The sequence below is a fragment of the Canis lupus genome, chromosome 11 (genome assembly GCF_003254725.2).
Source record: "Canis lupus dingo isolate Sandy chromosome 11, ASM325472v2, whole genome shotgun sequence".
Taxonomy (NCBI): Eukaryota; Metazoa; Chordata; class Mammalia; order Carnivora; family Canidae; genus Canis; species Canis lupus.
Genome location: NC_064253.1, coordinates 66816593 through 66827311, shown reverse-complemented (window position 1 = coordinate 66827311; position 10719 = coordinate 66816593). Strand labels below are relative to the sequence as shown.

Sequence of the window (10719 nt, the reverse complement as noted above, 5' to 3'; positions counted from 1 at the left end):
ACTGAAACTTTATGCCATTGATTCCTCAGCCTCTGGCAACCACCATTCCACTCTTGGATTCTATGAACTTGACTATTTTAGATACTTCATATAAGTGAATCACGCAGTATTTGTCTATGACTTGCTTATTTCACTTAGCATAATGTCCTCCAGGTTCGTCCATGTTGTCACCAGTTGTAGGATTTCCTACTTTTAAAAGGCTGAATAGTATTCAACTGTATGTATATATATCATTGTTTGTCCATTCACTTATCAAAGGGCATTTGGGGTATTTCCACATCTTGGCTATTGTGACTAATACTATACTGCAGTGAACATAGGAGCACTGACATGTTGTCAAGATCCTGAGAACAAATAAGTGGGGACTGCATCAAACTATAAAGCTTCTTCATGGCGAAGGAAACAACAGAGTGAAAGAGCAACTTCCAAAATAGGAGAAACTATTGCACACCTTGCATCTGATAAGGGGTTAATCTCCAAAATATAGAAGGAACTCCTACAACTTAATCCTAAGGACAAAAACCACAAACACGCACAAGCCCGATTGGAAAATGGGCTAAAGACGTGAAGAGCTATTTCTCCAAAGACCTACAGGTGGCCCACACGCCTGAAAAGATGCTCAACGTCACCTGTCATCAGAGAAATGCCAAGCCAGAACCACACTGTCACTGACACCTGTCCGGATGGCTGTCCTATGAGTCAAAAAGAAAGAGATAGCAAAGATAACAAGTGTGGGTGTGGGTGCGAGAAATCGGAGCCCCGGGTGCACCGATGGTGGGAATGCAACACGGGGCAGCGTCGGTGGAAAACAGTACAGGACGTTCCTCAAGAAATCCCAACTAGGGGTCCCATCCAGCGACCCCCCTGCTGGGTCGACGTCTAAGGAGCCCTTAGCACTGCTCTCCGAGCCTCTGCCTGTCAGCTCCCCGCAGCAGCGCCTGGCTCCCTGTTCAACGACGGCGGCACCCACCCCAGGCCCCATCCTGGGCTCTGCGCCCTCCCCGCGCCCCCGCCCCGCCCCCCGCGCGGACCTGCCCCCCACGGATAATGGAATTGGGCTCCCTGCGGGGGAGGGACGGGGCGGGGGTGGCCGGGCCAAACCGGCTGGGGGCCCGCGGGCCGTGGTCAGGCGGCCGCGCTAGCCGGAGCAGCGTGACGCGGCGACCGAGGGTGGCGACGCGGGGGCCCGGGGCGGGGCGGGGGCGTGGCCCGAGGCGTGGCGGGGGCGTGGCGGGGGCGTGGCGGGGGCGTGGCGAGGCCCTTTAAGGCCGGAGGAGGGGCCGGGCCGGGGGCCACCCGCGCGCTGCGCCGGCCGCCGCCACGCGCGCCCCGAGCCCCGGGTCGCCCCGTCCCCGCGCGCACCGGGGCGCACGGCGCACACTCGCGCTCCGGGACCGAGTCCCGGCCCGTCACCCCGCATGGGCCCCGAGGCCGCCGGCCCGGGGAGGGGCGCCGCGCCTCGCCTGCAGGTGAGGACCTGGATCGAGCCCGTGGTGGCCGCCACGCAGGTGGCCTCCTCCCTGTACGAGGCGGGGCTGCTCCTCGTGGTGAAGGCGTCCTTCGGGGCCGGGGCCGGGGCCGGGGCCGGCGCGGCCTCCAACCACAGCGCCGGCCCGCCGCGGGGCGCCCCGGAGGACCAGCAGCAGCGGGCCATCTCCAACTTCTACATCGTCTACAACCTGGTGGTGGGCCTGACGCCGCTGCTGTCGGCCTACGCGCTGGGCTGGCTCAGCGACCGGCGCCACCGCAAGGTCGCCATCTGCGTGGCCCTGCTGGGCTTCCTGCTGTCGCGCGTCGGGCTGCTGCTCAAGGTGCTGCTGGACTGGCCCGTGGAGGTGCTGTACGGGGCGGCGGCGCTGAACGGGCTGTGCGGCGGCTTCTCGGCCTTCTGGGCCGGCGTCATGGCCCTGGGCTCCCTGGGCTCGTCCGAGGGCCGCCGCTCCGTGCGCCTGGTCCTCATCGACCTGATCCTGGGCCTGGCGGGCTTCTGCGGGAGCATGGCCTCGGGGCACCTCTTCAAGCAGGTGGCTGGGCACTCGGGCCAGGGCCTGGTGCTCACGGCCTGCAGCGTCAGCTGTGCCACTTTCGCGCTCCTCTACAGCCTCTTGGTCCTGAAGGTCCCCGAGGCGGCGGCCGGCTCCGGCCAGGCACTCTCCGCGGGCGACTCGGTGGCCGGCACGGTTGGCACCTATCGTACCCTGGATCCTGACCACTCAGACAAGCAGAGCGTGCAGGGGCTGCATCCCCCATCTCCCGGGAAAGCCAAGCCCCGGAGAACGATCATCGCCCTGCTCTTTCTGGGTGCCATCGTATATGACCTGGCAGTAGTGGGCACAGTGGACGTGATGCCCCTTTTCGTGCTAAGGGAGCCTCTCAGTTGGAACCAAGTGCAGGTGGGCTATGGCATGGCTGCAGGGTACACCATCTTCATCACCAGCTTCCTGGGCGTCCTGGTCTTCTCCCGCTGCTTCCAGGACACCACCATGATCATGATCGGTATGGTCTCTTTTGGGTCAGGAGCCCTCCTCTTGGCTTTTGTGAAAGAGACATACATGTTCTACATTGGTGAGTCTGGCATCCTTGGGGAGGCAGGATGAGGACACTGCTGGCCCCTAGAGTCATGGGGCTGACATCAGGCATGGTGTGCTCTAGGTGTCCCAGCTCAGCACCAGGGATTGTACCTACTGCCTAGGAAGTACAAGAGAGACGGGATTATGTGCGGCTGAGCTCATCTGGGTTGCACTGTCTATTGTGTAACCTGTGTTGCCCCTGAAATGTTCTTGGAGTGGTGCCCATGGCTCTAGGAGGTCTGGGGAGGGTTGGTCAGTGGTGCCTGCAGTCAGTAGGGAAGGTTTCAGGTTGGCCTTGGGAGAAGAGGTTGGATTTCTTCTCTCCAATTTTAAAGGGATAAAGCATTAAGGTAATCAAGCTGAAAAGGTCCCTTAATTAAAATCATTTCGGGCCATGCATGCGCTATCTAAAAATGCATACAAACCCTCCTTAAATGCCTTCCACAACCAATGTAATACATTCTCCCAAGGACGTAGAATGGAGTTTCCATCTGAGGACACAGGTCGGACAACCACGAGCAGAGAGCTCTAGACCAAGGCTCCAACAGAACTCCTACAATGATAGAAAAGTTCTAAATCTGTGCAGTCCAACACAGTAGCCACTAACCAGGTGTGGCTGTTGAGCACTTGAAAAGTGGCCAGTACACCCAAAGGACAGAATTTCTTTATTTGATTTGATTGTAATTAATTTAAATAGTCACATGTGGCTAATGGCTAACATATCATAAAAAAATATATATCACTGGACAGATGCCAGAGGCTGTCCCTTGACTGAAGTCACACATCTCAGAAAACACCTGACAGAGTGGCAACTTAGGTTTGGCCAATTCCCAGTTAGGCCACGTGCAAAGGCCAAGGTACCCCTCTCCCCTTCCTACCACCTCTGTCGCTACTCTCTCTCTCTCTCTCTCTCTCTCTCCACACACACACACACACACACACACACACGCTTAAACACACCCTACATTGGGATTATGAATAAGGCTTGAGGGAAGGGAGGGTGTGTGTGGCACACATTCCTGGATGCAGTTTGCCAAGGCTCTTGGCACTGCCTCCCGGAGGGGTTCGTGGATGGTGACAGAAGACACCTCTGTCCCAGCAACAAGGAGAAGAGGCTTGAGTCACTTCAGTGACATCAGCTCCACTTCCCTAAATGCCACTTACCTCTGCCAGGGAAGATGCCCTTCAGTTTCCATCACCATGCCAGCTGTGCCCCGCCACCGTGCAGATGGGTCTGTGGCATCTGTGGCACCATCAGAGCTCAGGGACTCAGGCTGCCCCAGGGAGGGCGTTAGGCTGCCCGCAGAGCAACCGCTTTCAGAGCAAGACCATGAGGATTGTGGGGAGAGGGAGGTTCCTGGCGAGGCTTTTGCTTTTTGTCTGCTTTACTCCTTGGCCAGGGCTGGGCACACTGAGGGGTGTCCTTTTGTGATTTCCTTCCAGCTCGAGCCGTCATGCTGTTCGCTCTCATCCCTATCACAACCATCCGGTCAGCAATGTCCAAACTCATAAAGGGCTCCTCTTATGGTAAGTAAAAGAAATCTCTCTGAAGTTCTCTGCCCGGCCCGTTTTAGAGCTGCTTGGCTTGTGGCCTAGGGTTCGGACTTGCAGAAGGCACAGGAGAGAGTTCCAGAAGCAGCTTTGAATATACTGGGAATGCTCTGGTGTCCATCTAGGGCAGAGGGGGTGAAAACAGGAAGGTGGGAAAGACTCAGAAAGTCAGTCCCTGAAAAGCCACAGTCAGGGGAGGATGGTATGCTCCACAGGCCACAGGAAGACCCAGCTGGATAGAGGCAGGAGTCCCCAGTGGAGTGAGCCAAGACCGGGTGGCAGAGAGTGCTGGGAAGGACGCAGAGCCTCCTGAGAGCTCCCTGGAGATTCAGCTAGTGGAAGGGACAGCAGCACATCTTGGTAACCCCTGTCCCTTCTACAGGAAAGGTGTTCGTCATCCTGCAGCTGTCCCTGACTCTGACGGGGGTGGTGACATCCACGGTGTACAACAAGATCTATCAGGTCACCATGGAAAAGTTCATCGGCACCTGTTTTGCTCTCTCCTCCTTCCTCTCCTTCCTGGCAATCATCCCAATTGGGTAAGACAGGAGCAGGGTCTGTGGTTGGGGCTGGGGCCCGGGCCATACGTCAGGGCCTGTTGGACCACCTCCAGCCTGTGAGCATAAAGAATTATTGACTTGCAGCATTTATGCAGTGCCTTCTGAGCAGGCTCTCCCACAAAGAAAAAGTCCTCCTGTTCCCCCCCCCCCACCAAGCTAATAATCTAGCAATACCGGAAACCCCCAAAGTCATAAATAATGAACAGAGGGCCACCACCAGCTGGCATACTTCCTGGCAATTTTGCAATACAATTTGTTTCTAAGAGCGTCATACACTTCCTTATAATCGGAGGCTGGGATGAGAAGCCCTCTGGAGCCACTTCCACCTCTTTTGTTTCGGCCCTTTTAGATGAGAACCATCCTGCCTCGCTTCTGAGTACTCTCGCCAGGGCCTCCAAGGCCTTGACACCTGGCAGCCTCTGCTCGGTGCCCCCCACTCTCACACGCCGTGGGTACCGTGTGAGCTCCCCGGAGGACTTGTTAAGAGGCTGTAGGGCACCCGAAGGAGGTGGGCCGCTCTGGACGTCTCACCCCAGTGCACGGCGTAACATGCGCTTGGATTTGGTCATACGTGTCACGCACAGAGTCTAACTTAGGTCCTTCCGGGTCTTGGTGATCTTCACAGATGCAGGGACAGAATCTTGAATCAATCAAGTAAGGACTTGAGTGCTTATGTGAATGAGGCCCTGCAGCAGTTGATAATTATTTCTGTCTTGTAGCCATTTAGTGGTAAAGAGACACGTGCAAATAAAGCCTCGTTCACTGTATGCTGCAGTCACCTAGAAAGATTTAAGAATCACCAAGGTCTGGATCCCACCCCCAGAGAGTCTGGCTCAATTGACCTGGAGTGCAGCCTGCGCACAGGACTTTAAAGAGCACTCCAGATGATTCGAATATACAACCAAGACTGAGAACTCTGGGATACCGGGAGTGTTTCCATTACCTTTCCCTTCCGGGAAATCACTACATGAACAAGATCTGGAAAAATTCTTACAGCTAGAAGAGGCCAAAGCTGTACCGTCAATCAAGTGAGAGCAACAGGGAAAACCAGTAGAGCTTTCCAACCGCAGAAAGAAAAGCTACATTCCAACAGCATACTAGCCCAGGAAGGCACATCAGGGCAGGGAATGGAAGGGGCAGTGGAGGGCAGGAGGCTGGGAGGAGAGGCCCCTGGGCCAGAGCTGCCAACAGCCTGTTGGCAAGAAGGGACTGTGCCCCCAGCCCTTCCTGGTGCAGAAAGGAGGCCAATTTCATGTTACTGTGAGGACCTGCCCTCTCCTGCTTGCCCTTCTTACCTGCAACTGGGAGAAGCCAAAGGAATAACTGGCCCTGCCCATCTGCAACCTACCTGCCACTCTATTCTCCTCCTCCCTCCCCACCTCTTTAAAAATAATAACAACAAACATGTAAAAAGCCCTTATCACGTGCCAGCTACTACTTAAAATATAGTGTATATATAAATGAATTTAATCTTTCCCAAAAGTCCTCTGACATAATTCCTATTATAATTTTGCAAATAAGGAAACGGAGACTCTACGGTATTATGTAACTTGCCAAAGTTTCCCCAGCCAGTAAGTGGCCAAGACGAGATGTGAATGCAGGCAGTGTCCGACCCACTCCCGTGCTTCTTAGAAGGGCCACCGGGCGTCTGGGTGCCACTTGTCCCATCCCTAGAGAGCTCACTGCACAAGCTCCCAGCTCTCTCCTGAATGCTTACCGAGCTGACACGTGGCCTATCACCTTCTCTCCCCTCAACCTCACATCCCCTTCTACGAAGGCTGGTGTGCACCTGCTGCCTGCGTCCTCACCTTCCACTCACTCCCCTCCCCACCCCTGTCGGAGGTCCCCCCTCGACCTCCAGAGCTCTTCTCACTGAGGCCACTAACCACTCTTCAGGGCTGAATCCAGTGGACTCCCTGCAGTCCTCATCCCACAGGATTTCTTGTCCCCCATGCCAGTGGTCACTCTTCGCCGTCACTATGCTTTCTCAGCACCTCATCGCTTCTTCTCTACAAACCTCCAAATGGAAGATTTGTCTGGGGCTCTGCTCGGGGTTCTTACTTCGCATTCTCTAAGCAACCTAATATACTTTCAAAACTTCAAATTGCCATCTAGGTCTCCAAAATTGGGTGCCCTCCTACGCCTTCCCCCTCTCCAGTCTGTGCCACCTCACTAGATGGCACCACCACTCACTCAGGAGAGAAATCTGAGTCACCAATGTTCTCCTTCTTCTCCATCTCCCCTTATCTCCAGTCCCTCAGGCCTCATTGATTCTATCTGCTAAACCGCCCTTGATTTCATACTTTAAAAAAAAAATTTTTTTAAGATTTTTTTATTCATGAGAGACACCGAGAGAGAGGCAGAGACACGGGCAGAAGGAGAAGCAGGCTCCCCCCAGGGGCAGCCTGATGTGGGACTCGATCCCAGGACCCCAGGATCATGACCTGAGCCAAAGGCAAATGCTCAACCACTGAGCCATCCAGGCGTCCCACATATCTTTCTTTTAATTGCTACTGCTACCACCCCGAGGCCAGAGCACTTGAACGACTGGATTAGCCTCTGAACCATTCCCCTCCTGTCCACCCTTGCTCCCCTCCCATCCTCCTCCCTCCACCAGGTGCCCAGAGCAATCTCCCTCAAGTGCTTAAACAGATCATGTCCTCTCCTGCTCAAAGCTCTGTACTGAGCTTTCAGAGCTCTTAGGATACAACCCGAATGTCTTCCCATGGATCACACGGGCCTGGGTAGTCTGGGCTTCCCAACCTCCCTAGTGCTCATCTCTGCTGTAACCACCCTCCCCGACTCTGTCAACCTCAGGAGTCGCCCTCGTGCTCTTCCCCTTTCCGCACCCATGCCTCCTTCTTAACCAACTAGTTATGGTCTTTTTTTTTTTTTTTAAAGATTTTATTTATTCACAAGAGACACAGAGAGAGAGGCAGAGACACAGGCAGAGGGAGAAGCAGGCTCCCCATTGGGGAGCCTGATTCAGGACCTGATCCCAGGACCCTGGGATCATGGCCTGAGCCAAAGGCAGACGCTCAACCACTGAGGCACCCAGGTGCCCCCTAGTTATGGTCTTAAACATGATTTTCTCAAAAAGGATTTTCCTTCTCTCATGTGCTCCCAGAGTTTCCTATACTTTCCTTCACAACATGACAGTTGATAGTTAGGGATTATTTTTCCATGTGCCTGCCCACCAGACTGTAGGCTCCCCGAGGGCAGGAACCATGGCTTCTTAGCTCAGCACGTATCCTCTGTGTCCAGCAGAGAGCCTGGCATGTAAGAAGTACTCAAAAAGTATTTAATGAACGACCTGTTAGAAAGGCGTGGCACCTACCCACCAGCACTGCTGACCCTCCACAGCCCAGAGCTGCCTGTTGGCTCACCCCGAAGGCCGGGCTGCCCATCACCACCTCGCCTGGCTTTCCTGCCAGCTTTGTAATACAATGAGTTTTCTTTCAAGTACAGTAAATGCTTCTCCCCGTAGAGCCCTGGGGCTAATGGGAGATGGGAAGTCAGGGTTTTTGTAAATTCTCACAAAGCTTTCCCTTAGGTTTGGATTTAAGCTTGGACCCCATCCTCTAGCTCCAAAAATTGGCCATCAGCCAGGAAGAGCTGCACAAGAGCTTAGAAACTGAGGTTCCCAGAGCTCAAGCATGAGAAAACCAAGGACCCTGGAGGTAGAAGCACATGACAGAGGGCACACAGATCCAAGACTTCAGCTCGGAGCTCCTAATTTCTATGCATCCCCTTATCTACAAATATTTGAAACCAATGTGAGGAGGATGTATGGAAGAGATAAAGGAGAAGATGAAGTAGCTAATTCTGCTTGGGATTAGCCAGTCTTGATCTTGAAATGCACATGGGAGGTCATCATCAGGCCGAAGTGAGATGGAGAGCGATTCCGGGGAAAAGGAAAATGTAGACACAAAGGGCTTGAGATGTTATAGGACTGGCCTGGGCTGCAGTGGGAGAAGTTCCCTCGGGCCATCTCTCCACTCAGAACAGAGTTCTGGGCCTAACGGACAGAGCCTCTCAGTCTGCAGGTGGTCCAGAGGGGGCTGCTGGTGAGAAGGGAAAGGCACCCCCTTGCCCCATACCAACTGCCGTCTCGTAATCCTGTATTGTAAATTCTTACAGCATCGTGGCCTACAAACAAGCCTCGTGGTTGCAATATGGAGACGTCAGGGAGACGTGAAGGTTCTGGCCTACAGGAGCTGCGAACACCAGCAACGGTGGAGCCCCTTTGAAGGCAAAGGAAGGGACTGGGTGCTGGCGACCGGAGCCACCCACGGCCCCCCGAAGCCCCAAGTTCCAGCCAGAGTTGGCCTCGGAATGACCTGCTCTGGCTCAGGGCTCCCTGGTGGGTGGGGAACAGCACTTTCTTGGTGATAGAAGAATTTTCTCAGCTTTTGGATGTCCCTGCTAGACAGAGGTTGGGTTCTGGGGACAGTAAAGTATGGCCTTTCAGGGGTTATACACCGGCTGCATACACAGTCATGCCAGACACACAAAGGGCTTCAGACGGCAGCCCCCTTTCTTGCGGGAGTTGTCCCCAGGGCTCCAAGACACGACTAGTCATCTGGGTGCTGCGCTGGGAGCCCCACAATGAAAACTCAAACCAAAGCACACATTTTCAACAGCCTAAGGGGAACCCAGAGGGGGTGTTTTATAAGAACTCCCAATGTTTTGGAAGATTTTGGGGCTCGGGCTCTTGGATTCAGGGTACTTTTATTGCTCTTGTTACTGTTGCTTATAAGAGGCAAATATCAAAAGACTTTCTTCAGTGGAATAGAATATTGAGTATTTTCAGCCAATGATACTTTCAAAGTGGGTGGTGTGAAAGGAGAGAGGAGATATGCCAAGAGCCATTTTATTTGGAGGTCCCTATTTTTATAGCCTATTTTACTTACATCTAGAAAAGCAGACTCACTTCCAAATAAAATCGACATTTATTGTATGTGTGTGAATCATTCTTCACCTGTCAGACTCCCTCTGTCACTACGGGCAGGGCATGGCATTCTTATGTTGGGGTAAAACTTAAAGCTACACATTTTTTTAAAAAGATTTTATTCATTCATTCATGAGATACACACACACACACACACACAGAGAGAGAGAGAGAGAGAGAGAGAGAGAGAGAGAGGCACAGACACAGGCAGAGGGAGAAGCAGGCTCCATGCAGGGAGCCCGACGTGGGACTTGATCCCGGGTCTCCAGGATCAGGCCCTGGGCTGAAGGCGGCGCTAAACCACTGAGCCACCAGGCTGCCCTACAGAATGCATTTAGAGCTCCAAGGATTTGGGCTCAGAGAGTCTGCATCTCCCATCCCTTGATGAACAAAACTTCCTGGCAGGTCTCCAAAGGTCCCAGGTGCTGAGATACGGCAAGAATGTGACTGCTCCTGCCCTGACAGGGTGCACTGTGTAGCAGCTGGAGCCAGCAACCATGTATCCTCTGATAAGGGACCATGCCATCCAGGCTTAGGGGAGAGGGAAGGCTTCTCAGAAGGAGTGGCACAGGGTAAGACTGGAAGGAGCGACGAAGGCCAGAAATTAAGGGACAGTCCAGGCAGAAGGAATAACAAGCTGGAAGGCCCAAAAGTGAAAATATCTCAAGATAGAGGAATTTAACATAAGGGGAGGGAAGGGAGGGGCAGGTATAAAAGGGACAGGATCAAGACACGAGACTGGAAAGGAGGAACAACATACAAATAGAGCCTTAAGAAAAGTTTCTCTTTAAAGTAATGGGGATAGCTGGTGGAAGATTTGGGGCAGGAGCACGGAATGCACTCGCATCCCTGAGAACTGACGGGGGGAGGAAGGCGCAGAGGGAGCAAGCGACACTTGCAGAAAGGAGACAAGAGCAGAGGCTCTTGCAGCCATCCAGGTGACAGATGACGGAGGACTGACATTGGATAAGTAGCTACAAGGCCAGAGAAAAGCAGAGGGACTGACCTAGAGAAATCCCTGGCAGTTGGCGGTCAGTGGGAGTCGGGGACAAGTGAACGGCAGAGGGTGAGGCAGAGAGGGGCAAGA

General features: G+C 53.9%; 1 protein-coding gene across 1 annotated transcript; it reads left to right on the top strand.

Moving 5' to 3' along the window:
* Positions 1 to 1403: 1403 nt before the first annotated feature.
* Positions 1404 to 9641, top strand: SLC46A2 (solute carrier family 46 member 2). The gene is made up of 4 exons (XM_025432844.2): positions 1404 to 2565; positions 4014 to 4097; positions 4504 to 4660; positions 8822 to 9641. The coding sequence occupies exons 1-4, from the start codon at positions 1419 to 1421 to the stop codon at positions 8877 to 8879; spliced, it is 1446 nt and encodes a 481-aa protein (XP_025288629.1). The 5' UTR covers positions 1404 to 1418; the 3' UTR covers positions 8880 to 9641.
* The last annotated feature ends 1078 nt before the right edge of the window (positions 9642 to 10719 follow it).